Source organism: Astyanax mexicanus, chromosome 20 (genome assembly GCF_023375975.1).
Source record: "Astyanax mexicanus isolate ESR-SI-001 chromosome 20, AstMex3_surface, whole genome shotgun sequence".
In the NCBI taxonomy this organism is placed as follows: domain Eukaryota; kingdom Metazoa; phylum Chordata; class Actinopteri; order Characiformes; family Acestrorhamphidae; genus Astyanax; species Astyanax mexicanus.
The window spans coordinates 2,227,829-2,254,000 of record NC_064427.1 but is presented as its reverse complement, the minus strand read 5'-3'; the positions used below and the strand labels follow the sequence as shown (position 1 = coordinate 2,254,000).

The following is a 26,172-nucleotide window of genomic DNA, read 5'->3' as shown; positions in this document are numbered from 1 at the left end:
TTAGAAATAGTGGTGTCAATCGATTTTAATCACAGTAATATTCTGCGCTTAACTGTGATTAATCGCAGTTGTTCTTCTTAAAACATTTATATAATTTTTTTTTTTAAAGTGGATATTTAAAATGTAAATAAAAAAAGAATGAATGAATTTATATTTATATCAGTGCTGTTAATTAAAACTCTACAAGTATATACTTGTATGTTTAAGGGGAGATAAAGCCCTGGACGTGGGGCGCTGGAATAAAGAATGTATGATAAATTGGATAAAAAGGAAACTTTTTTACTATAGTATAAACATACAGCTTGGCTGTAAGGATTTCTGAATTAGAACTTAATTACCTGAGTATAAAAGAGCGTTTTCACACCTGTAGTTGTAAAAAAAAGTTTGTTTGGAGCATTTCTCCTTCTGTTTGGTTTGGTTTCACACAGGCATAAACCAATAAAACACCTGAGCACATTCTCTCCTCTGATTGGTCAGAACTGTCTGGCTACTTTTGAAAGACCAACATATTAGACATAATAGCTTTACATGACATTAAAACATAGCATTGAATTTGTATTGTTTTAGTTTTTGTTTATTGCAGGTGGTTATATGTTGGTTACACTAATTAAGGCAAGCAGAATAAGCAGAATTTGATACTGGAAAAATTTATTATAAATTTTATTTTTCCTAGACCTTCAAACTTTTAAACGGGTCAATTAACACGTAACATAACAGTAGGGTTAATCTGTAATGTAGAAATAAGTTTAAATAATATATAAAAACATTAAATGAGAAGGTTTTTCGAAACTTTTGAGTGGTGAATGCCTTTAATATTCTATAGTGAGGTGTTCCATTATTCCATTATCCAGATACTGTATCCCCATCTCTACAGAATCACACCTCCACTCTGATCTCCTCATCAGCTCATCTTCTCTGATCATCCCGAGCTCTCGCCCCCCCAGCGATACACTGGTTAGTGTGAGTGTGTGTGTGTGAGTGTGTGTGATAGGCAGGGGAGGGCGGGGTCACCTCAGCGGGGAATGCAGCTCCCGCTCCAGGAATAGCTGGCAGTCTGAACCCCGGGAACTGAGAGACAGAAATAGACACCTCTGCTCCTCACTCATCGCTTAGCAACTGGCCCAACACACTCCAGCGCTCTGACATTTTACGCTTTTCTCACTTTCTTTATCTCTATCCCTCGCTTTTACATCATGCAGCAGCAGCAGAACAGCACAACGGCACGGGAGCCCATTCCTTTACACCATTTAAATACAAGAAATACGACTTTTTACACCCTGAAAGCATAAAACATCTCAAAATCACGAGAAAGGACCTCAAAATCGCAAGAAACCATATCAGAATAACGAGAGAGCATCTCTAATATGTCCGGCGTGTCTTAAAATCAGGAGAAAGGATCTCAAAATAGCCATAAATCATCTCAGAATAATGAGAGAGAGTGCCTAATATACTGTATCCTAAAATAAAAAACCTTGCAACTAAATGTTAGATAGCAAATCACCTAATAATATCTTATTATATCAAAATAATAAGATTGCATCTCAGAGTAATGTGATTATGTCTCAGAATAATTAAATCATTTGAGATTAATTTTTTTTTAAATCCTAACTATCTCACAATTAGCTATAGTTTACTTAGTGTCTCAAAATAATGAGATAGTATCTCTAATTAGATACAGTTCATTTAAAAATTCCTAAGTATCTCAAAATAATAAAATAGTATGTCAAAATAATGACAATTTATTTAATATAATGAGCTATTTAATAATAATAAATTTATTTATAATTAATAATTAATTTGATAATGTCTAAGTATCTACAAATAATGACAGTTCACTTAATATTGCCTTACTATCTCAAAATAATGAGATAGTATCTGACAATAATGAGATAGTATCTCAAAATAGATACAGTTAATTTAATAATGCCTAAGTGTCTTAAAATAATGAGATATTATGTCGAAATAATGAGATTATATGTCAGTATAATGGCAGTTTATTTAATAAAGCCTTAATATCTCAAAATAATGAGAGCATATCTCAAAATAGCTACAGTTCATTTAATAAAGCCTTATTATCTCAAATTATATGTCAATATCATAAAATAGTATTTTAAAAAATAAAATAATATCTCAAAATAATTACAGTTCATTTAATAAAGCTTTTTATAAATTTTAAAATATTGAGATAATATCTCAAAATAATTAGATAGTATCTCACAATTGTGTAAAAATTCACTTAATAATAGATTTAATTGAAAGAAGATATATTTAGTTGTGATTTCTAAAGATCTCTAAATGCTTTGCTTTTTTATTTCTCAGGCTTTTCTGAGATCTTTCTGATCTTTCTGAACATTCCTCATTCTGCGTATTTTATACAGATGTTTTGATTCGCTGGTCTTGTTTCCAGGCTTGTTGAGCTTCTATTCTTCAGGCTTATTTAGTTTCCTTCGCTTTTACTCTTTCTTGCCTTTCATTCCTTCGTTGTCCTCCTCCACCAATCATCTGTCCAGATCATGATCTATTAATGTGCATCTTCAGTTCGAGTCCATTCAGTGCTCACTCTTCCATTATCTTCCCTTAATTATCTCCATCCTCCACCTGTCTGTTGACCTACCGGCACTCCCCTCCATCCCTCCATCACTTCACCCCTCCATCACTTCATCCCTCCATCCCTTCATCCGCCGTGCCAGAAACGGAAATCCAGCTCCACTGTTCAGTACATGGTGAGGATATCATTTAATCCTAATCTCTTTATCAGACCCCATTGTTCTTTCAGTTGTGAACATATCCATCAATTTATTCATTCATCAATTCATTTACTCATTCATTCATTCATTCATTCATTCATTCATTCATTCATTTATTCATTTGTTTTGAGGGTTTGTTGAGACTCTTACTTTCTAGGAATCCAACTTTTCTCACAACAATTTGCTCAATTTATACTGAAAGTTTGCCTTTTATTTGGATTCCAACTGCATATTAATATTAGAGACTGTATTTAAAAACTGTTGTGCAAAACCCTTATACTATATACACAAAAGTATTATTGTTTTTCCCAAAATCAGCTGTACAAAAAAAAGCTTATCCTGCTCTTGTTGGAGTAACTGTCTCTAGAAAAAACCGGGACAATGTCCTCCTCACTGGAGTCTTCTTTATATGTTTTCACAGCTTTTAAAAAGGGTGTAAATCAAGACTGGATTCAGCTGGACGATTTTTTAAAAAGTGATTTTTTCACTCACTTTTTTATGTTGTTTTTGAGAGTATTCTTTTACAGATTTACTGCCAATCACAGGTATTTTAAATCGACAAAGAAAGAAGACAATGTTAAGGTGGACGGTGGTTTCCGGTTGAGAGTATGCTGTGTGTGATTGGCTGCTGCTTCTCATCGGTGTGTGTCTTTGTGTTGGTGTGTGTGGATGAGTGCTGAGTGTAAACGGTTGAGCGTAAAACATGATTTTAAAGCCTCTTCTGGTTTCTAGAAAGGCGTTATGTATTATAACAATGTAACTTGGCCCCCAAAAGTGTGAGACTGTCCTCCACCGTCCCTGTCACTGCCTGAAGCACACCCTCCTCCTCCTCCTCCTCCTCCACTAACTGCAGCATTCCCTCTCTTTCTCTCTTTCCTTTTCTCTTTCCTTTATTCTCTCTGTCCATTTCTCTCTCACTCTCCTCCTCCCTCATCCAGCGTTCCCCACTTTTTAACACCACTGTTGTGTTTTCTGCACAGCCCCAGACAAACAGCACGAAAAACAGCATAGTCACCAGTCCCAAGGGAAACATCCCCTCTCCTGCTCTGGTATTTATTTACCTTCTTTACTTCTCTCTGTCCTTCACCTGGTCTGTCTATCTATCTGTCTGTATTTCTGTCTGTCTGTCTTTCTTTTTCTACTTTTTCTTCAGTTTTTGCCCATCTCTTCTGTCTGTCTCTCTCACCTGTCCTCCACTGCTTACATATAGTCTGGAACTGTAGCTGAACTTTTCGTCCTCGTATTTTTATTTAAACTTCGTACATTGCATTTTTCATTTATGCTCTTAAACATAGATGTTCTACCCAGTTCTTTTGTGTGATGCCGTAGAAGAACCACTATTGACTGTATAAAACATAAAACATTTTAATAAAATATTTTTACAGCTCTGGAAAAAAATAAGATTTGATTTTACCAAATTAAAAACATCTGGAATATAATCAAGAGGAAGATGGATGATCACAAGCCATCAAACCACCAAACTGAACTGCTTGAATTTTTTGCACCAGGAGTAAAGCAGCATAAAGTTATCCAAAAGCAGTGTGTAAGACTGGTGGAGGTGAGAGAACATGATGCCAAGATGCATGAAAAAACTGTAATTAAAAACCAGGATTATTCCACCAAATATTGCTTATTTCTGAACTCTTAAAACTTTATGAATATGAACTTGTTTTCTTTGCATTATTTGAGGTCTGAAAGCTCTGCATCTTTTTTGTTATTTAAGCTATTTTTCATTTTTTTGCAGATAAGTGCTCTAAATGACGAATTTGGGAGAAATGTTGTCTGTAGTTTATAGAATAAAACAACAATGTTCATTTTACTCAAACTCCAAAAATATGCTGTACATTCGCAGTTTTGAATTTTAACCAGTTTTCTCCTCAGTGGTTTGATAAGAGAATGAAGGACAGGAGCTTCAGATGTCCAGCTGCTCTGTTTTCTGCTTTTTTAATTTAACATAGAGTCATTCTAAAGCTTGGATCATGATCTGAAACAGTGAAAAGGTTTTACTGATAAACCTGCGCTGGTTAGAGTGAGCTCTGTGCCTGGCCTCGTTTAACACAACTCAAATCCCTGTACGTTACAGAGAGAGACAGCAGATTTAATGAAGATCCGCAAATGAGAGATAAAAGCAGAGTTAAAACACTGACGTCAGACTGAAATACTCATGTAAATGAATGTTCTGTTGATGGATTTATGAGAGAATAGAGATTTTTGTGAAAAAGCCTCTCAGTTTGCTATCTAGGAAGCAATCTCTGAAAGTGGAAATATGCGCAATCATTTTATCCATTAAATAAAACAATCAGACGGGACAGATTTCTAAAACACACAGCTGGATTTACTCTGACGTTTAACGTTTAGTGCATTTGTTGTTAGTTAATAATAACACAAACCAACTCTGCAAAAATGCCACATAAACTAGTCACATACTGTACTGTTTGTAGGCAAAGTATCACAATGCTCATTGCTACCTTACACCATTTATTTTTTTTTAATAGCAACAGTGCTTGTGAATATATCTGCACCGAGTGGTCTGTAAATGAGGTGGCTGAATAGAACCTAGACAATTAGTAATATTAGTAATATACTAACACAAAATCTATATATAAACATTAAATCCCATTAACACAAACATTTACAGCTCTAGAAAAAAATTAAGAGACCACTTCAGTTTCCATGCATCTTGGCATCATGTTCTCCTCCTCCACCAGTCTTACACACTGCTTTTGGATAACTTTATGCTGCTTTACTCCTGGTGCAAAAATTCAAGCAGTTCAGTTTGGTGGTTTGATGGCTTGTGATCATCCATCTTCCTCTTGATTATATTCCAGAGGTTTTTAATTTGGTAAAATCAAAGAAACTCATCATTTTAAGTGCTCTTTTATTTTTTTCCAGAGCTGTAGTTGCTTGTTTAAATGTCCATTGCATTGGAAGAAAGAAAGAAAGTACATGATGTCCATTGTAATGGACGCAGGGTCTGAAAGGGTTAAGTAGCGTACATTCACATGTCGTATTTTAGCATTTTTACAATTTTGTTCCACTTTTTTTAGTTTACTTTATTTTCTAAAGCATTATATTAATGTTTTTCTTTTATTTTGTTTGGTAATTGGTCATGTTCTGCTCTGGTGTGTTTGTAATTTCTTTTATTTTATTTATTCTGAGTTATATTGAGCGCAGTGTATTTACTGGCTGGAGTTTATTGGAGGAGTTTTAACACCTCAGACTGTGACCTTTAACTGTGTTCTGCCTTTTAATGGAACCTCGCCGCCGGTTAACGATCTCCATTCATTAACCCCTGAGATTCTCACGCTAACTCATGTCTAATTCAAACTGCTGTTCTACTGTATTTCCTCTCTTATCTTCATCTCTCCTTCTTTTTCTAACACCTGCTGCTATTTTTACTCTCTCCATCTCTCACCTACACTTCATTCTCCTCTCTCTTTTTTCTATCTTTCTCTATCTCTACCTTTCCCTCTCTCTCTCATCCCTCTTGCCTTTCTTTCTATCTTTTTCTCACTCTCTCTCTGTAGGAGCCTCAGACCACTGTTATCCATAACCCAGTGGATGGGATCAAGGTATATCCTTCCCCAGCCCCGCCCCCTCCTCGCCATCTTTCTTTACTGTTCTCTCATCCTCTGTCTTTCATCCCTCTGTCTGTCCCTGAGTGATCTGTCCGTTTTCTTATAAGTACCTGTGTTCAGAAGTGCTCAAAACAGCTGCAGGAAATTATGATTATGATTACGATTGTAAGGGGCAGAGATAATAAAAACTAAAATTGGAAAAATTTACAGTCCACTACATTAAAAAAAATGAAATAATAGATTTTTACATACAATTTTCTATTTTTAGCCTCATTTAGCCTCAAATGGTCAGAAAAAAAATAAAATGAATAAACATTACACTGACCGTTCATCTGCCTTCACACTCTTATGAACTGGAGTGACATCCTATTCTTAACTCATAGGATTTAATATGATGAATATATGACTCCAGAAGGCTTACCACAAGGTTTAGGAGTGTGTTTATGGGAATTCATTTTGACCATTCCTCCAGAAGCGCACTTTGTGACGTTAGACAGTAATGTTGGATAAGAAGACCTGGCTCACAGTCTCCACTATAATTCATCCTTAAGGTGTTTTATCAGATTGAGGTCAGTCAAGTTCTTCCACAGCAAACTCGCTAATCCATGTCTTTATGGACATGCCCCACCCCCAAACTGTTCCCATGAAGTTTGGAGCATGAACATTTCCAGATTTTCTTGGTATAGTGAAGAATTAAGAGTTCCTTTCACCTGAAACTAAGGGTTCGAACTCAACTCCTGAAGAAAAACAAACAAAAAAAAACAATTATAATTATCCCCCCTCCACCAAACTTTACAGCTGGCACAATGCATTCAGAAGTATTGTTCTTCCAGCAACAGCCAAACCCAGACTCTTTTAGTGTATTAGCAGATGGAGAAGCATTATTCTGGTGATTTAGTTGCAAATAAATTTGCATGCCTGTGTGCTTGGTTTTATAAACCTGTGCTTATAAAATAAGCAGACTTCAGTGATTGGGATGGTGATTAAATCAGATTCTGAAGGCCTTCTTCACTCTGTGTTTGCTACGTCTACATCTTTCACCACCTTCTCCAACCATCACCAGTTCATATCAAGTACATAACACTCCCCCATACACGTACCCAGTCCACCCCCTATCCCCTCTCCCCCCGTCTCCCACTCCGCCGCCCCCACACACGTCCGTACAGCTGCCGCTCTGAGTGCTGAGGACTCTGGAGTGTTTTATCTGTATCTCTGTGCTCTGGCCGCCCTGTCTGAGTCTGATAGCCGCTCTGTCTGTCATCCTGCCTCCACGCTGTGTGTGCGGTGGGCAGATAACCCGCCCACAGGGACCCTCAGAGAGAGATACAGCCCAAAGCCAGGAGCGTCTGCGTGTCGTACATGTCAAAGATTAATACATGCTATTAGTGAGCCTGTGGTTTTCTCTGTGCGTGTGTGTTTGTGAGTGGGTAGATGCATTTAGGTTGGTGTGTGTGTGTGTGTTTATGTGTCAAGGGGGGGTGGTTTAGAGGGTGTTCCAACAGCTGTACGCTCTCTGCCATCTGGAGAGCGAGTGGTGGAACATCAAAATAAACACAGTTTCACAGCATCCTACAGAATTAACATCAGAATAAGCAACCTGCTGCTGATATCCCTGATATGTTTATGCTACATGTTAGCGCTGAGCTAACTGTCTTCACCTGTGACTGAAGTGAGTGAAGTCTAAGGCTAAAACTGTCTGCTAATGTCTAGCTGATGTTCTTGTTCACTCGAGGTTGACTGTGCAGTTCCATTTGTGGTGACGATGGTTCTCATTCATTTCTATGGCAATTTCTATCCTGCCCAATAATAGGTTGCCATACGTTCAGTGACGTTTGCGACGTTGTGTTTGTTTGTGTGTCCGTGAATAGAAAGATAAAGGTTCGCTATTAAGCCCTTGATGTTTTCTGATGTGTCTTGCAGGAATCCTCGGACAGCAGCAACACCACAATCGAGGATGAGGATGTTAAAGGTAGGTTGCATCAAACGGGTCAAGGTGTGTTGCATCAAATCTGAACGCAGCCTAGCTAATGTGGGGCTCACATAGGTGGCACATGGGCTGGGTGGGGTCCAGGTCGAATGAGCTCTAAGTGTGTTTATGCTGTAGAATTACTTAGAACTGTTGGTGTAGTAAAACATGATAAAGAGTACTAATCTTTGTTATTACTCCGCTCTCCTGCAGCTTTCTGAGATCCAGTAGTTTTATACTTTTTGTCCAAACATGCTTTATAATGGGTGATATGGGGCATATTTTGCCCATGCAGAAAAAAAATCACCTTTTACATCATTATCCAGAAAAAGAGTAGAGAGGTGAAGAGAGGTTGCAGCAATTTATGTATTTCTAAATGGATATAGTAAATCGGAAAAAATAAAAGCCTATTAAACTCTGTGCCTTTTTTCAGTTATAATACAGAAGGTTAGCTGGATCTCTCTCTCTCTCTTTTTCTTGTCATTCTCTTGGGAGAGACAGTCAGGAACACTGCAAGGGCACCTTCAATGTAGTATTTTTAATTTTAGAAACAAGAAGCACTAAGAAAGAGGCAGATGTGGGATGTGGGCTACGGCTCAACTGTGTGGTAAATGTAGTAAATATGATAAAAATGAGTTTTCTTGTTCACGCAACGTGAGCAATACTACTAATGCTAATGAGTATAACTGTCATATATATATATATATATATATATATATATATATATATATATATATATATATATATATATACAGTATAGGCCAAAAGGACACACCCTCACTTTTTCAATGCGTTTTCTTTATTTTCATGACTGATATTTACATTACAGTAGATTCTCACTGAAGGCCTTAAAAACTATGAATGAACACATGTGGAGTTTTATGTACTGTACTTAACAAAAAAAAATGTTTTATATTCTAGTTTCTTCAAAATAGCCCCCTTTGCTCTGATTACTGCTTTGCACACTCTTGGCATCATTCTCTCAATGAGCTTCAAGAGGTGGCCACCTGAAATGAAAAGTTTTCCAACAGTCTTGAAGGAAGGAAAGGAGTTTCCAGAGGTGTTTATTAGCACTTGTTGCTCCTTTGTCTTCTTCACTCTGTGCTCCAGCTCACCCCAAACCATCTGGATTGGGTTCAGGTCCGGTGACTGTGGAGGTTCAGCTCATTTTTTATTTTGTTAAGTCATAAAACTCCACATGTGTTCATTCATAGTTTTTAATGTTTTCAATGAGAATCTACTGTACAATGGAAATAGTCATGAAAATAATAAAGAAAACGCATTGAATAAAAAAAGAGAAGGTGTGTCCAATCTTTTGGTCTGTACTATATATATATATATATATATATATATAAATCTATGTTATACTGTATCACACTGTCCCTCCTCTTCAGAAGTGTCGAGGGATCCAGAATGGGGTTGCGAGAGATGTAGATGCCAGCAGTCGCCACCGTTTGCGTGGCGCTGGTGACATGACCTCAATACCAAACTGCTGTGGTTTTGTTACATGGTGTGCCCAGATCATTCGTCCCATTCGCCTCGATCCTCTCCGGACCCCCACCCTCTACATTCTGTCATCTCTCCACCCCACTGTCCTCCTTTTTATCAGTGCTGTCTTTCTCTGTCTCTACCCACCTCCACTGTTTCCTGCCACTCACCCAGGAAAAAGCCTAGATAGCAGCTCGCTTAAGGCCGGTCTCAGCTCAGATCACGGCCCGTCTCCTCCCGGCTCGTCTCCGGCCGTCTTCTGTAAGTCTCCTGGTGCATCTCTCCTCTGCGTCAGCTCCGTTTGGCTTGGCTTGGTCACTCCTTTCCAGAGCATCTCAACAACCCCTGTACTAACTGTACTGGTTTGGCTTGAGGAATGTGACAAAAAACACACAAAAAAACTTCCTAGGTTTAGCTTTAGCCTGTTTCTCAGATACCTGAGAGATCTTAAAAGAGATATGAGGGTCTGCATATGAAGATAAAGTACAGACTCAAGATTCAGATTCCAGAGGATTCCAGTGCGTTGGGTTTGCTGCGTGGATGCTCAACTGGTGCAAAACCCAAATCGGAGAAAGTTGAGACAGTATGGAAAATGCAAATAAAAAAAAAACAACACAGTGTTTCTCATGTTTACTTTAACTTTAATTTATCATTCATCATTGCAGACAGTATGAAACCCCATTTTTCAACAAGACAATGCTAAACCACATGCACTAACACCAAAAAAAACTTTAGCGCTGCATTCTCAACGCCAAAACGTATTTTAAAGTGTTGAGAGATTGAACGGCAACATTTTTTAAGGTCTTCGGTGCAGGAATGCATTTGCATCAACAAATAAAATTGAAAAGTTGCTCAAACAAAATGTGAAATATCTTGGGTTCACACATTCTGCAATCAAAGAAATCAAAGTTATTGGAAGAAGCTACATTTTTTGCATTTTCCATACTGTCACAGCTTTTTTCTGATTGAGGGTTATAGATCTAAATCACTGGTTCTCAATCCTGGTCCTGGGTTTACAGTTTGCTCTGATTTTTTTTACATTTTTAACACAAAAAAATACCATAAAGAAGGTTGCGGGTTTAAATATCATTGCTTTCCAGGACATGGCAACCTCTCACTGATTTTATTTTACTAAAATACTTGAACCTATTCAGGCCTGGCAAGGATTTAGATCTTCTCAGCAGGTGTACTCCATGACCAGGGTTAAGAACCACTGTGCTAGGTAATCATAGAGAGATGCTTGAAAGTTTGTTACCCCTTTAGAATGTTCTTTATATGTTTGCATAAACTTCTAAAAGTAGATAAGAAGAAACAAATCAAACTGATGAGACAAAATATTAGAAAAAATATTTAAGACCATATTACCCTCCCCAGGAGTGAACAATCAACAAAGATCAATCCAAGATCAAGGCGGATAAAAGTCTGCAAGGTCACAAAGAACCCAGGAAAACTTCTAAGCAACTAAAGGCCTTTATCCTATTGGCTGATCTTAATGTTAAATGTGTCCACCATCAGAATAACACTGAACAATAGTGGTGAGCATGGATGGCAAGGCTACAAGGTGAAAGCTTCTGGTCTCCAATAAGAACATTGCCACTGGAACAAACTTTTGTGGACAGATTTTCCAGCATGAAACCTCTTTTCACCATCTTTGAAACATGGTGGTGGTAGTATCATTAATTTAGCCTGTTCTGCTGCTGCTTCTCGGTCAGGGTGGCTTACAATCATTGATAAATGAACAATGATTTATGAATTATATCTGCAAATTTTGAAAGAAAGTAAAATGAGAGGAGTGTCCATGAGCTGATTCTCAAGAGAACGGTGTGGGCCATGCATAAAGACAATGACCCTAAGCACACGAAGTGTTCCAAACTAAGAACAGAATGAAGCCAAGAGGAACCACACCAACATAACAGAGCTGAAGCTCATCAAAAACAGTTGTTAACATTTAGCTAAAGCTCTCATTTGTTTGATTTGTTTCTCATTATCTAGTTTTAGGACTTTTGTGATAATAAAATGTTTAAAAAGTCAAATTTATACATATTTACCCAAATGAAGACAACTCTAAAGGTTTTGCAAACTTTCACGCTCCGCTGTAGTTTTAAAAATACTCCTAGATTAGAGTTGCGACACTAGATGAGCACATGTGCTTTGCTGTAAGTCTGCCAGAAGGTGAATGAATCTGTGAACCAACCACTATCAGAGGGCAACTGGCACAGTGTAACTAAACCCCACCAGGCCTCTCCTGCACTCTGAGAGAGAGCCAACTCTGCTTCTGCGTCGCCACCTTGTGGCAGCACATGGAATGGCATGTACTTCATGACCCTTTACTTCTAAACACAGGACTGTACAACTCTGGTCCTTAAGTGCCGTGTTCTGCACATTTTTGAGTAGCGACTAACTGCAGTACAGGAGGCTTCAGATTCAAGACTACAGTTTTAGGACTGCAGATTCAGGACTACAGTTTTAGGACTGCAGATTCAGAACTGCAGATTCAGGACTACAGTTTTAGGACTGCAGATTCAGAACTGCAGATTCAGGACTACAGTTTTAGGACTGCAGAATCAGAACTGCAGATTCAGGACTACAGTTTTAGGGCTGCAGATTCAGAACTACAGTTTTAGGACTGCAGATTCAGAACTGCAGATTCAGAACTACAGTTTTAGGACTGCAGATTCAGAACTGCAGATTCAGAACTACAGTTTTAGGACTGCAGATTCAGAACTGCAGATTCAGGACTACAGTTTTAGGGCTGCAGATTCAGGACTGCAGGTTCAGGACTGCAGTTTCAGGTCTGCACTTTCAGGACTACAGTTTTAGAACTGCAGATTCAAAACTGCAGATTCAGGACTACAGTTTTAGGACTGCAGATTCAGGACAGCAGATTCTGGACTACAGTTTTAAGACTGCAGATTCAGGACTACAGTCTTAGGACTGCAGGTTCAGGACTGCAGTTTCAGGTCTGCACTTTCAGGACTACAGTTTTAGAACTGCAGATTCAAAACTGCAGATTCAGGACTACAGTTTTAGGACTGCAGATTCAGGACAGCAGATTCTGGACTACAGTTTTAGGACTGCAGATTCAGGACTGCAGATTCAGAACTACAGTTTTAAGACTGCAGATTCAGGACCACAGTTTTAGTATTGCAGATATTGGACAACAGTTTTAGGAATGCAGATTCAGGACTACAATTTTAGGGCTGCAGAGTCAGGACTACAGATTTAGGACTACAGTTTTATGACTGCAGATTCAGGACAAATTCTGCCACCTTGTGGTACAGGAGACATGTAGGAGATGGGACCTCAACAATTAAAACTACAGTAGAAAAGCTAATGTAGCTAACAGGTAGTGACAGCTTAGCACTAAAGCTTTGAGGCTAATATAGCTACAAGTAATGGAAGCTCATACCCCATGAATTAGCACTAGACATATAAAGCTAATGTAACTAGCTAACAAGTAGTGGACGCTTGTACCTCATAAATTAGCACTAGAGAGGTAAAGCTAATGTAGCTAACAAGTAGTGGAAGCTTGTACCTCACATATTAGCACTAGAGATGTAAAGCTAATGTAGCTAACAAGTAGTTGATGCTTGTACCTCACCCATTACCACTAGCACTATGATGCTAATTTAGCTAGCTAAAATGTAGTGGAAGCTTGTACCTCACAAATTAGCACTAGAAATGTAAAGCTAATGTAGCTAAAATGTAGTGGAAGCATGTACCTCACAAATTACCACTAGCGCTATGATGCTAATTTATCTAGATAACAAGTAGTGGAATCTTATATATCAGAAATAGGTCCTAAATCTGAAGCCTCCTATACTGTAGGAATATAATATTGCATTTTTTGGGGGAGATTTTTGTTGGTTTAAGCAAAAATGTGCTGGACACCAGTCCTCCAGGACCAGAATTAAACATCCCTGATTTAACTGCATGGAGATCCCAGGGTCAGCACCCCAATCCAGCATGTGATTAGAAACTGAATCCCAATTAAATCCCAGTTATCTCTGCTGTTGCCTTCTCCTGCTGGTCCTGGTCCTTCTTCCATCCTCATCCCCTACTCACCCACGCCCACAGCCTCCAAGCTAACGGACCTCCTGGGCTGTGTGCGCAAGGCCCCCGGACCCACTGCCCCGCCCAGCACTGAAGGAGGAGCCCCACCTGTTCCCTCCCCTCCACACACACCTGGCATGCAGAGTGAGTAGAGGCCTCGCCCATTCAGGTGGCAGAGCCTAGTGCTGCCCATCATTGAGATATATCATTAATTATAGAAAAACTTGATATGATTGTTGCATATGAAATGTCACAAAACCATACATTCTGCTTCCTGCAGTTTAGCCCCGCCCATTTACACAGAAGTCATAAGGTGTGTTTCACCTTGGATTACTTTTTACACAGAATAGAGTTTATTAATTTGAATGCACTGTATGTCCAAATGTTTGTGAATGCCCCTTTATGTTGTTGCTTTACATTGCTGACATACATGTTAATATAAGTACTGCCAATAAAATAGGACTACCTGGAGCAGATACACATGTATCTATTGTTACCATGCCTAATCTAAAGCCAGGCATGGGGTAGAGGTGTGTAAACCCCCCACCCCCACCCCACAATTGAGCCCTTGTGTAGCAGTAAATCAACTTTCATTGTTGGAATGATGGTGCTCCATCCAGTACTGACTTCAACCTCAACACCTTCAACGCTTGCAATCAAACGTTTACAGCAATCCTCAATATCTACTTTAAAAAATAAACAAGAAATTCCCACATCGTCTCGTCCCACTTGCCCGCTTTTCTTTTCTTTGTCTAAACTGTCCTGCTGTCTTTGTTACCCTCTGTCCACTTCCACATGTCCCTCCGGTGTCCCTCATGGTTGGGTGGTGTTGTGGGTCACCCCCTCCGCCCGGTGTTACCGCTCTCAGCTCGACTGAGCAGTCTGGTGAGCAGCGTGGGCCGTGTCTCCGTCCCCTCGCAGCCGGAGACAGTACCTGTCCCCACTCCCCAATCTTCCTCCCCTCCGCCCCTGCCCCGCTCCAGCCCCTCCCTGTCCGTTCAGAGTGAGTACTGCATGGTGTGTGGATGAGCGTGGCCTTGCTCTCCTCAGAACCTTCTCTTTCTAACCTGCAATGCACTTTGGACGTTCATAACTTCCTGTACTTCAAACCTCCCGTACCCCCTAACTCTCTGTAACTTCCTGTACTTCACACTAACTCCCTGTAACTGCCTGTACTCAGACAATAAAATTAAATCCACAATCAGGTGAAATGAATAATATTAATAATATGTTTCCAATGGCACCTCTCAAGGGGTGGTTACATTAGGCAGCAAGTACGCTGCTAGGAGTATTGGGAAGTATAGTGTAGTATAAGTAGAGTATAGGATAGCACAGAGTAGAATAGGCAGTATAGATCGGTAAACAGAGTACAGATGTTAAATACTGTAATCCAGGGAGTGAAGGATAGCATATGGCAGCATAGGGCAGTATAGATAATATATGATAACATCTAATAGTATTGGGAGTATAGGGTAGTATAGGGTGATATTGGGAGTAGGAAGTAAAGGTTGGTATAAGGAGTATTGATAGGGAGTATACATGTTAATAGTTGTGTAGGGAGTATGGGGTAGTATATAGTAGTATATGGAGTATAGTGAAGCATAGGGATCATAAGGTAATATAGGGATTATAGGGTAGTACAAGGAGAAAGTATGATACATTGAAGAATACAGTAGTATGTGGGTATATAGGGTATATAGTATTTTCCACTAGGGTAGTATAAGTGGAAAGTATGTGGTAGTATCAGGGGTATAGTGTAGTATAGGGTAGTGCAGAATATGTAGAGTAGTATAGGGAGCAGAGGTTAATATAGGGTAGTGTATAGTAGTATATAGAGTATAAGGTAGTATAGGGAGTAGAGGTTAGTATAGGATTGTATATATAGTTGTATAGGGAGCATACGGCATTATAGGGAGTATAAGGTAGTATGTGTTAGTATGGGTAGTATAGAGTAGTATAGAGAGTAAAAGGTTGTATAGAGTAATATAGAGAGTATAAGCTAGTATAGTATATGTAACAGCTGTTTATTGTTGTGTAGTCGCTGTATGTTAAGCAAAAAGAAAGAAAGTAATGTAACAGTTCACTGTATTACCAGACGATGCTTCAGAAGTCTGGTTATTTTCTCCATCACTGTAAATAAATCATACGCATGTTTCTGTAGAGTTTTCACTCTGAATGACTGTTTAATTATGCAGTATGTTTTAAACTGTGTAAAATGGTTTGTGTGGCTGAGCTTGGCTGAAGTGAGAGCTGCAGGGATGCTTTTGGTCTGAGGTGACTCTCGCGTTGTGAGAGTGATACAGGAGAGCTGTGAGAGCGTGATCTTCAGGGCTAAAGCCCTGCTGGGGTTTAGGTCTTCCCTGCTGTGCCAGTTAGTAGGAGAAAAGGAGGAGGAGGACACGTCGAGGAAGCTGCCCGCTAAGCTCCTCTGATACGGAAGAGGAACCAACAGAGGGAGGGAGAGAGAGAGCGATAGAGCGCGAGAGAGAGTGAGAGAGAGAGAGAGAGAGAGAGGCCAGTATTAAGCCTTATCTGAAGGACGGGAATAGCACATTGAGCTGTGCCAGCTTCACACTCACTCTAACAAAGAGGAAGAGACACCCAGAACGAAAGAGGAAGAGAGAGAGAGAGAGTAAGATGTGAATGAGAAAGTGCAGAGAGAGGTCTGGCTGCATGTAGGATGGCTTTGTTATGTGATCCTGAACTTTCTCAGATGTTCCTCAGAGGTCTGTCAGCTGTCTGGTAGGCTTTAGTTCTTAATACGGGTCTTGAGAGGTGTAAAGAGCAAGCGAAAGAGAGAGAGAGAGGGATGAGTCAAAGGATGAGTGGTTGGACCGAGCCCCACATGTGAGATGCAGTCAGGTGAGTCTGCATATAAAAAAAGCTGATCTAACCCAAAATCCAATCCTCAATTTGAGCTACTTTCAACTGGCTGCGGCTGAGAATTTACTGCTCTTTTCTATTGGAGAGTAGGGACAGTGTTAATGTTGGACTGATATAGACGAAACAGTACTTACCAAATGTTCTACAATTATTTTACTGGATGCCTGTTGTTTCTTTTTGCAGCACGGTTGTATAATTGTTGATACATGTTGAATGTTGATTGGCCAGTTTAGTTAATATTAAAATAAAATGATTTCTAGGGGAAAAATTAAGAGACCACTATTTTTACTATTTATAGGTTTATGTTGGAGTAAAATGAACATTATTGTTTTATTCTATAAACTACAGACAACATTTCTCCCAAATTCCAAATAAAAAGATTCTCATTTAGAGCATTTATTTGGAGAAAAGGGAAATGGCTGAAATAACAAAAAATCAAATAATGCAAAGAAAACAAGTTCATATTCATAATCAGGTTTTAAGAGTTCAGAAAACAATATTTGGTGGAATAACCCTGGTATTTAATCGCAGTTTTCATGCATTTTGGTAACATGTTCTCCTCCACCAGTCTTACACACTGCTTTTGGATACCTTTATGCCACCACTTCTGGTGCAGATATTCAACAAGCTTATCAATGTTCATGTTAAAGTTCAATCAGATCTGTTAATATGTCTGTCCTCAATGTTGTGTTTGTTATTACATGTGATCAGATGGGATTTGTGTGTCTTGACATCACAACCATATCTATATCTGTATCTGCATGGGTTGCTGTGGTATGGAGGTCAGATTCAGAGTAACTAACATTTGGCGCTTTTCTTGGACCCCTTCTTGAATTTGCATCTGTAAAAATCAGATTCTAAACTTTTTTTTTATGTATTTGGATTCGATTTGAAAACTCGTAGATTTTATGTGAACACTTTACAATAAAGGTCACTAATAACAGTACAAACATTGCTAAAAGTTACGCCTTAATTAATTAGCAATTAAAACTTGTTAAGACATTAATAAATAAGAATGTTTTAAAAAATAATTGAAATTATTAGATATATGAAGTTTCTGGCCTCATTTACAGAGCATATAAAGCAAAAACGCTTCAGAGTCGGTGTGATGGTTCTACTACATAAAAAAATGTATTTGTATTTACATCCAAAAAATTCATACCCAGTTCCTTTAGAGCGTATAGGTCCTTGCCCTGCACATTTTAGTGATGTTCCCGGCTTGAACACCCCCACTTTAAAGGAGAAATAGGGAGCCCAAGGATGGGCGGAAAAAAGAAAAACTAAAGTCACGTAGAGCGCGACAGAGAGAGAGACAGGGGAGGAATGTAAACAAAAGCTCACCAGAGAAGAATTTTATTATTATTTTTTTTTCATTATCGTTCACTATAGTTCATTATAGTTCCTCACAGGCCAGATGTTTCATGCTTTGCCTATTGCCGACCCCTGATCTAAAGAGTGTTCCTGATGTGCACTGTGGGGCCTTTTTCTAGCAGGTTTCGGTCAAAGAAGCCGAAACTGCTGTTTGGTTCTTTGGTTGTTGGTTTTTTGTTTGTTGGGCATTTTGTTGGTTTGGTGTTTGCCCTCAGTGACTGTGTAGGCGCTGTGTTTTTGATGTTTGTTCTCTTTCCAGCCCGCAAACAAGAGATCATCAAGATCACGGAGCAGCTCATCGAGGCTGTGAACAATGGAGACTTCGAGGCCTACGCGTGAGTCACCGCCTCTCATTCCTCTCAGCACTGGATACAATCATCACACAGCCTGCTCTGCTCTCACAGCTGATCATAACACCCCTCTGAGTCTGAGTCACGCAGAGCTGGTTATGTGCTGGTGTCTGATTGGGTAATAACGGCGGCAGCGGCTGCAGAGGCTGAAGTGTGTAAACTGTGTTGTTTTGTAACAGGAAGATCTGCGATCCTGGGCTAACTTCCTTTGAACCCGAGGCGTTGGGTAACCTGGTGGAGGGGATGGACTTCCACCGGTTCTACTTTGAGAACTGTAAGTGTAAGCAAGAAACTGAGAATCAGATCAATAAACAGAGAGACTGGAAAACGATAAGCCTGACAAAATAATGCACACTGTCTGGAGGGTCATCACTATCTTCTTATCTATCTTTCGTTGTTGATGTCCTAAAACAGTTCTAAACAAAATATCCAAACATTTAGGCACCCATTGCTGACACAGATGTGTCTAGTCCCTGTTGAGTTTAACATGAAGCACTGGTCTTTTGTGCATGCATTCCACTTATAAAGCGCAAATTGTTCAGACAGATGTCAGATATAGGGTACCAAAAATATGGTTTAAACAGCCTAAATTAAAGATGTAATTTCACTAGAAACCATTATTTGTCAAGTTGTGTACTCATGCTGTACTATTGAAATTGTTCTCCTATACCAATTGCCTGCATTTGCCAATAAAATAAAAGAGGAAAAGCCACCCAACTGATGTCAACCCGTAAATTAGGATTCATGGCCACGCCCACCTTGGCTTGCAACCGTCCACTGCAGAGCCATGGAGGCAGCGGCACTGTGTTGTTAGCCAATCAGAGGCGAGACATTTTCATGTCATGAGTAAGAGCCAAAATCCTGACGTCATTCTTCCTGCCCACTCCCCCACGGAACTAAAACAGCCTGAAACATGAACACCGGAGCACTTTTTCATAAAAATCTGTTGTGAAATGAAATGAGAGAGCTTTAAATATCAGATTTAGTAAGATATTTGGATTTAGGCCCCTTTAACCTGCTGTGTGAACTTAGCTGTAGTGTAAATCAGTTCTGTGTACAGTGGTTAGAAGCAGGATTGTTAAAAGTGTCTAAAGTCTCTTCCTGTTTTCTCTCTTCACCTCTATAGTGCTGTCTAAGAACAGTAAGCCCATCCACACCACCATCCTGAACCCACATGTGCACCTGATCGGCGAGGACGCCGCCTGCATCGCCTACATCCGCCTCACGCAGTTCGTGGACAGCCAGGGCCGGCCGCGCAGCAGCCAATCAGAGGAGACGCGCGTGTGGCACCGCCGCGACTCTAAATGGCAGAATGTGCACTTCCACTGCTCAGGCGCTCCCTCCGCCCCACTCCAGTGAAGGTGACCTGTGCACTCCCACTATAGCACTTAGCACATGCGTACAGGTACATGCTATACTCCAAGCAAGGATATAATTATATTACAACTGTTTAAATCTAATTTTAAGGAAATTAGAATTTTTTCCACTTCTCATTAAAACCGCTGCTTAACTTTAGGTTCATCACTTCTATTGTTAATGACATTTGTGACAGATTAGTGGCAGCAAAGCTGTAATGCTGCCTCCAACACGTCAGATGTGTTACCAGAGAATACCCACTTAAGAACCTCTTCCAACCCAAGGAGGGTAAAGACTAGCACACACCTCTTCCGATACATGTGAAGTCAGACTCCGCCTCTTTTTGAACTGATGCTGATGCTGCAGCATTGCCGAGTAGCATCACAGCGCTAACGCTCGGAGGAAAGCGCAGCGACTCGGTTCTGATACATCAGCTCACAGACGCAGCCTTGTGCTGATCCACATCACCCTAGGAGTGATGAGGGGAAAGAGCGCCATCTACTGTACCCACCCAGAGAAAGCAAGGCCAATTGTGCTCTCTCGGGGCTCTGGCAGCTGATGGCAAGCTGTATGAACAGGATTCGAACCAGCGATCTTCCAAATAATTAACTCTTGAGGAGTTCAGCACAGCTGTTAACTGAAATTTAATAACTGAATTCCTGGTGACTCTACCTCATAAAACTGACTGAGAAAATCCAGCAAACATGTGCAAAACTGATCATCCATAGTTTGGTTTATTTGATTTCATATTAATGAAAAAAAACTGAATTTAAGGCGTGTCCAAACTTTTGACTGGTACTGTGGTTAAACAGTACATAATACAAAATACAAATAGATTCAGGTAATTTCACTTTATCTAAGTGTGTATGTGTGTGTGTGTCTCACGCAGAGTGGGACTGCGGCAGGACGTCATTTAGACAAGAGTGATCTTGCAGGAGGAGAAGGAGAGGGAGGACGAGTGGGACGGCAGGAAGGAGTCCAGCGCCGGAGAGCTCAGGATCTTCCAGCTCCGCCCACAGCCGTCTACACCTGCATGCACACCTACACCTGTCTCTACCTACTGGGCTGCTCTCCACTACCACACCCCTCCCCACCACCCGCCACCGCTACCAGACTCTCCGAGATTCACCCTGGCACAGGCCAAACACCAACGCCGGGCACCACGCCAACCACACCGGGCACCACGCCAACCACACCAACCACGTATTACATCTTACAACTGTGTCTATGCCAAGATTCACCCAGTGATGGATTGATGATGCACCTGTACGTATCAGTCCCACAGAGCGGGCACAGACTCTGGGTACCTGGTCCAGTGTTCTAACCTGTGCAATGCCTTCTCTCCTCCCGCCCCCTTCTGCGGCCCCGCCCCCTCACACGCTACACTCTCGTCTCCATTGGCCTTATGCCCTACGTGCCCAGGCACTCCTCTAACTATATTAGATCATGTTTTAATGAAGTATTATATTGGTATTATTATTATTATGGTTACTTCTTTTATTATTATTATTATTAATATTATTACTATTACTATTTGTCATTTTAAGTATTGCTGTTGTTCTACTGAATCTGTATATTTAATAGTAATCAAATTATCGATGCCAGTTGTACATGGGTTTTAACGTTTTTGTTTTTTTTTTTTCGGAAGCATGGATTTCTAGTATTATTCAGTGGGGTTTTATTTGTTAATTTGAGTGAGATGAAGTCTACTTCGGCAGTTTCGTGCGGGTATAAGTGTGTGTGTAACCACTCATTACCATAAACACACCGTGTGAGAGAGGACGACACGGTTCAGGCGAGAGCTAAGGGTCTCGGTCTACACGTCTGATGTCTGACGTCTGTTTACAACGTAGCAAATTACGTGTAATTTTTTTTAATGTATCATTACGTACAATCACGCATCGTCCGTTGCCGCCACAAAGTGCGTTAAATCATCATATCATTAAATAGTTAAATAAGTTAGATCAGTGTTGATCTGGTGAGGAGTCACGTAATTTTGTGGAGTTTATTAATCCCATATAAACAGTTTATAAGCAGAATAATTTAGTTTCTACTAAAACTGCCACTGAGGCAGATGTTTATTTGCATTTTGAACTTATTGCACTGATTATTAAAGTTAAAAGCAGTAATTTTGAGGTATACTGGAATAAACTGGAAGAAAGTTTATAGAGAGAGAAGTGTGATGTCGGCTGTGTGTGCTGCAGGTAAAGAAATAGTTTTGTAAAAATAAATGAATAAACAATAGTATCATGATTGATCACTTTGCCCAGATGCTGTCAGTCAGCTCAGACATGTTTAGTATCTGACGTGCGCTTCTTTAATTTAAAACACTGTTAAATGTAACTGTATATGGCACAGTTGCAGAAATATGTTTTTTTTTATTATAGCTTGCAAAGCTATAATACATTAATAATAGTTATTATTGTAAAATAATCAAATTGGAAATAAAATTTCATAACATCTCTGTGAATTGAATTTCTGGGTCATGCTGCTTTGGCATCAGCAGCCGGAGTCCGAGACGGCACGATTGGCAATGCTTTTTCTCGGTGGGTACACTAGATGGAGCTCTCTTTTTTTGCTATTTCTTGCTTTAAACTAAAGAAGAAAACTTCAAATACGGAGCATTTCTAGGCTGATCAGCATATTTGGGATCCATTATTAATGATGTTAATGAGTGGATTTTTTCCATTAACTATTTCTTTAGTTGCTTATAGATAAAATAGAGAGTAAAGAGAAGGAAGACTGAGTTTATTAGTAAATTATTTATTGTGCGATATTTTGGCACAATGATAAGTGCTTCTGTGGATGGACATTCAGGTGTAGAGTTAAAGAGAGTCTATGTATTTTATATAAATAATATATATATATTTATATATAAATACATATTGCATACAATCATCCCAAAAAATATTTTAACTTTATTCAGATTATGCCTGTGTGAAACCAAACCAAACAGAGGGAGGAACGCTCCAAATAAACTCATCATAACTCATCAACTGCTCCGGACTGATCACAACCACAGGTGTGAAAACAGTTTAGCAGTTTACTGACTACCCACCATGTTTCATTTCTGTAGTTTGATTACTTCTGGATGCAAATATTATTTTGATGATTTTTGTGTTTATATAAATAGATAAATATTTTTGTCATCCACATTAAGTCATGCACATTCCCACCTTTTTTTGGTGTTTTGTCTGTATGTGCAGGATTTTTCCGTCACACAGGTCCTGAGAGAGGAGATGTGTGTGTTTGTGACGTAGTTAATGGGTGTGTGGCAATGAACAGTCTTCTGTTGACATCTTGAATGTGAACTTGTGATTCGTAAGTTCATTTCCCGTAAAGGAAAAACGAATCAGCAGCTCTTTTTCAATCCTGAATAGGTTTAATAAAAGTTTGGAAAGATTCTGTCGCACAGAAACGGCACACGTAAGAAGAGGTCTTGTTGAACATTGTTGTTCTTAAGCTGTAGAACAGGGGTCGGCATTTATGTTAGATTTTTTAAAATATATATTCTGTTTTGGAAGATGAAGTGTAATGGGATGGATTGCTACAGACTAGTAGCTCTCCAGCCCAGAGGGCTGTTGAACTTAATTGCAGAACAGTTGATCTAAAAGCAGATAAACCCAAGAAAAAAGGAAAATCCAATACTCTGTCACTGCCTCGGCTAGTGAATTGGGACACGGCCCTTATAAGGAGATAGGGAGCCCAAGAACGAGCGAAAAACAAGAATAGGCGCAAACTAAAGTCACGCTGAGTGCGACAGAGAGAGAGACAGACAGGGGAGGAATATAAATAAAAGCTCACCAGAGAAGCATTTTATTAATTGTTTTTTCCATTATCGTTCATTATAATTAAAACAACCTCACAGGCCAGATGTTTCACGCTTGAGGGCCACATCTGGCTCACGGGCCGCCTATTGCCGACCCCTGCTGTAGAATACCGTAACTCATACTCAGAACGTTAAGGAAATTCACTGGACGCACTCTGTTCACGTTTTATTTATTAATTTTGTACGTTGGTTTGTTTTTAATGTACTTGATCTTGACTCCCGTTGATCCGATTCTGATATGTGACTCTAGCTTTTCGTGGTACGTCTCTGAAGCCCTGGCTGCGCTCCGGCGGGGGCTGAAACCTCTTGGTGAAATGGTGAACAGTGCGAGACCTCTCCCCTCTTTTCACGACGGCGATCCGAGCAGCATGTCAGCGTACTCTCTACTCTAGTGTTGTTCTTACTTTCCTCTGTGTGTTTAGTATTGCAAGGAATCATTGAAAACTATGGCAGATTTAAAACTTTAATGAAAATAGGTATCTTGTTAAACCGCTGCGTAGTGCTAACATGCTAACATGCTATAGGTGGCAAATACTTGCATGAACTTCAGGCCTAAATTTTTGGTGATTTGCGTTTTTATTCTTCGTTTCTTTTTTACTGAATGCTGGTGACTTCTGCTCCGCTAACGATTTTCAGAGCTTCGTAATGCATATTACTATTTTTGTCTCGAGATGATTATGATGATGATGATGATGATGATGATGATGATGATGCCGATTATGACTATCAGAGTATAGTATAATATAATATGTAATGATGATGATTGTATGGCATGCTTTTGTACAGGGTTTTGTTGTTGTCTGAGCAGCGCTGGTCGATCCTAAATGAAGTTTGCCATGAGGTCAATAAAATAAAACAAAATTCAGCAACATAATTTGGCCTTAAATTACTATAAAAATGAATTTAATGCTTTTATGTATGAATTATACTGTTAGTATTTAAGTATATATTTTTCAGTGAAATACAAATTGTATTGTAATAGTACTACAGTAATATATTGTCCAAAACATTGGTTATTGTGACAGGCCTAGGATTATATTATTTGCTTTACTACAGTCCTCTAGCAGATTAAAATCAGTTATTTTTGTGATGCTGGAGTGCCTACATTTTACAGAAAAACTTTTTTAAGAAAAACTAAGTTTTAAAATAAAATTAGTTTTAAATTAAATTTTAAAACCTGCTGTTTGCTGATTTCCAATTAAAATCCCGATTTCAGGAACTGGAAATGTTATCTTATAACCTCATGGCCAGTAATGTGTGTGTGTTTGTGTGTGTGTGTGTGTGTGTGTGTGTGTGTGTGTGTGTGTGTGTGTGTGTGTGCGTGTACCACTTCTAGTGACACCTTGCTGCTCTTACAACATCAAGCCAATAGCTATTTGCTATTTGTAGTGTTTTTTCTCCTCAGCTCCTCATTAACCTCTTTTGGTTATTATTATTAATATTATTAATAATATTTTTTTTATTTCTATGATGCTGAGCCTTCTCGATCTCTCGTTTCAGGTCTCATTTTTTTGGAAGGATATTTGTATATAATCTCTTTAACGTAAAAACGAGATTATGTGAATCCTATATGATTATTATAAAGATTTTACGATAGTTTTACGATGAATCCCATGTTTCTCTCAAGTCTTCTTTATCTGTTCTTCCAATTTTCCCTGTTTTCTCTCTCTCTATCTCTCTTTCTTTCCCCTATAACTTAAGGAAATGTGTTAAGATGTTATACAAATGTTACCAATAAAAAGAATAATGTCAACACGAACTACGCTGTTTTATTTCACATTTGAGATTTTTACACTGTATGCCATACTGGGTTCTAGCCCGAAGCTTCCAGTCACAATCATTACCGGTTACGATTGTGATGTATCCCCGATACACATGTAAAACTGAGGACTAAGGAATGTTTGAATTGTTTGTAGTAAACAAAACAGGTCAGTAAATTTAAACACATGGGTAAATATACAGGACAGACCAGGTGCAAACAATCAGAAGCAGGGGGGGCGGAAAACGCAGTAGTGTCACATGATCAGCAGAGCACCAGAGCAGGCAGACTGACAGCACCAGCATGCTATAACCTGAGGTAAATCTTTAAATTTAGAGCTAATAAATGTACTAAAGGAAATGTAAACCTTGCTGCAGCTGGTCTGGATGAACTGCTCTGTTTGCTGAGATACTCTGAATGATGTAATATTGACCTGAGGGGGTGGGGTTTATCTGAGTGACAGGCTGCTGATGATAAGAGTAAACGCTGACTCTGGATTCTGTTTTAAACAGACTGTATTAATGCAGGTCAAGGGCCGTCTCCTGGGCCGGGGTCCGGAACAGACAGGTGACTGATTATATTAGTTTACCGGCTCTGATCTCATCAGTCAGCAGTTTACTGAGTGTTTGTTTTGAAGATTTTGCTGAGCAATGGAGAAAGTTTACATGATCTATTCAGGGGAAAGACTAAGACTAATTATACATTTTTTTTCTGAAGTTTTTCGGGTTGGACTTGCTCCACATGGTGTCGCTATAATCAAATAAATATTGATTGTAATTTTCTATGAAACTG

At 39.3% G+C, this 26,172-nt stretch overlaps 1 protein-coding gene across 37 annotated transcripts in view; it reads left to right on the top strand.

Annotated features, from left to right (window-relative positions):
* Nucleotides 1–25,374, top strand: part of LOC103033831 (calcium/calmodulin-dependent protein kinase type II subunit beta) — a 79,264-nt gene extending 53,890 nt beyond the window's left edge. For 6 of the 37 annotated variants that reach the window (XM_049468417.1, XM_049468418.1, XM_049468416.1 and 3 more), the window contains 10 exons: nt 3,728–3,796; nt 6,275–6,319; nt 8,246–8,294; nt 9,954–10,040; nt 13,857–13,976; nt 14,701–14,835; nt 18,346–18,421; nt 18,616–18,710; nt 19,563–19,797; nt 20,682–25,374. In XM_049468417.1, coding sequence (XP_049324374.1) covers nt 3,728–3,796; nt 6,275–6,319; nt 8,246–8,294; nt 9,954–10,040; nt 13,857–13,976; nt 14,701–14,835; nt 18,346–18,421; nt 18,616–18,710; nt 19,563–19,795 — 909 coding nt within the window. In that variant the 3' untranslated portion in view covers nt 19,796–19,797; nt 20,682–25,374. Of the gene's footprint in view, nt 1–2,690; nt 2,724–3,727; nt 3,797–6,274; nt 6,320–8,245; nt 8,295–9,953; nt 10,041–13,856; nt 13,977–14,700; nt 14,836–18,345; nt 18,422–18,615; nt 18,711–19,562; nt 19,798–20,681 lie in introns of all 37 variants that reach the window. The other 31 variants (XM_049468421.1, XM_049468422.1, XM_049468420.1 and 28 more) reach the window with 10 other exon arrangements.
* The last annotated feature ends 798 nt before the right edge of the window (nt 25,375–26,172 follow it).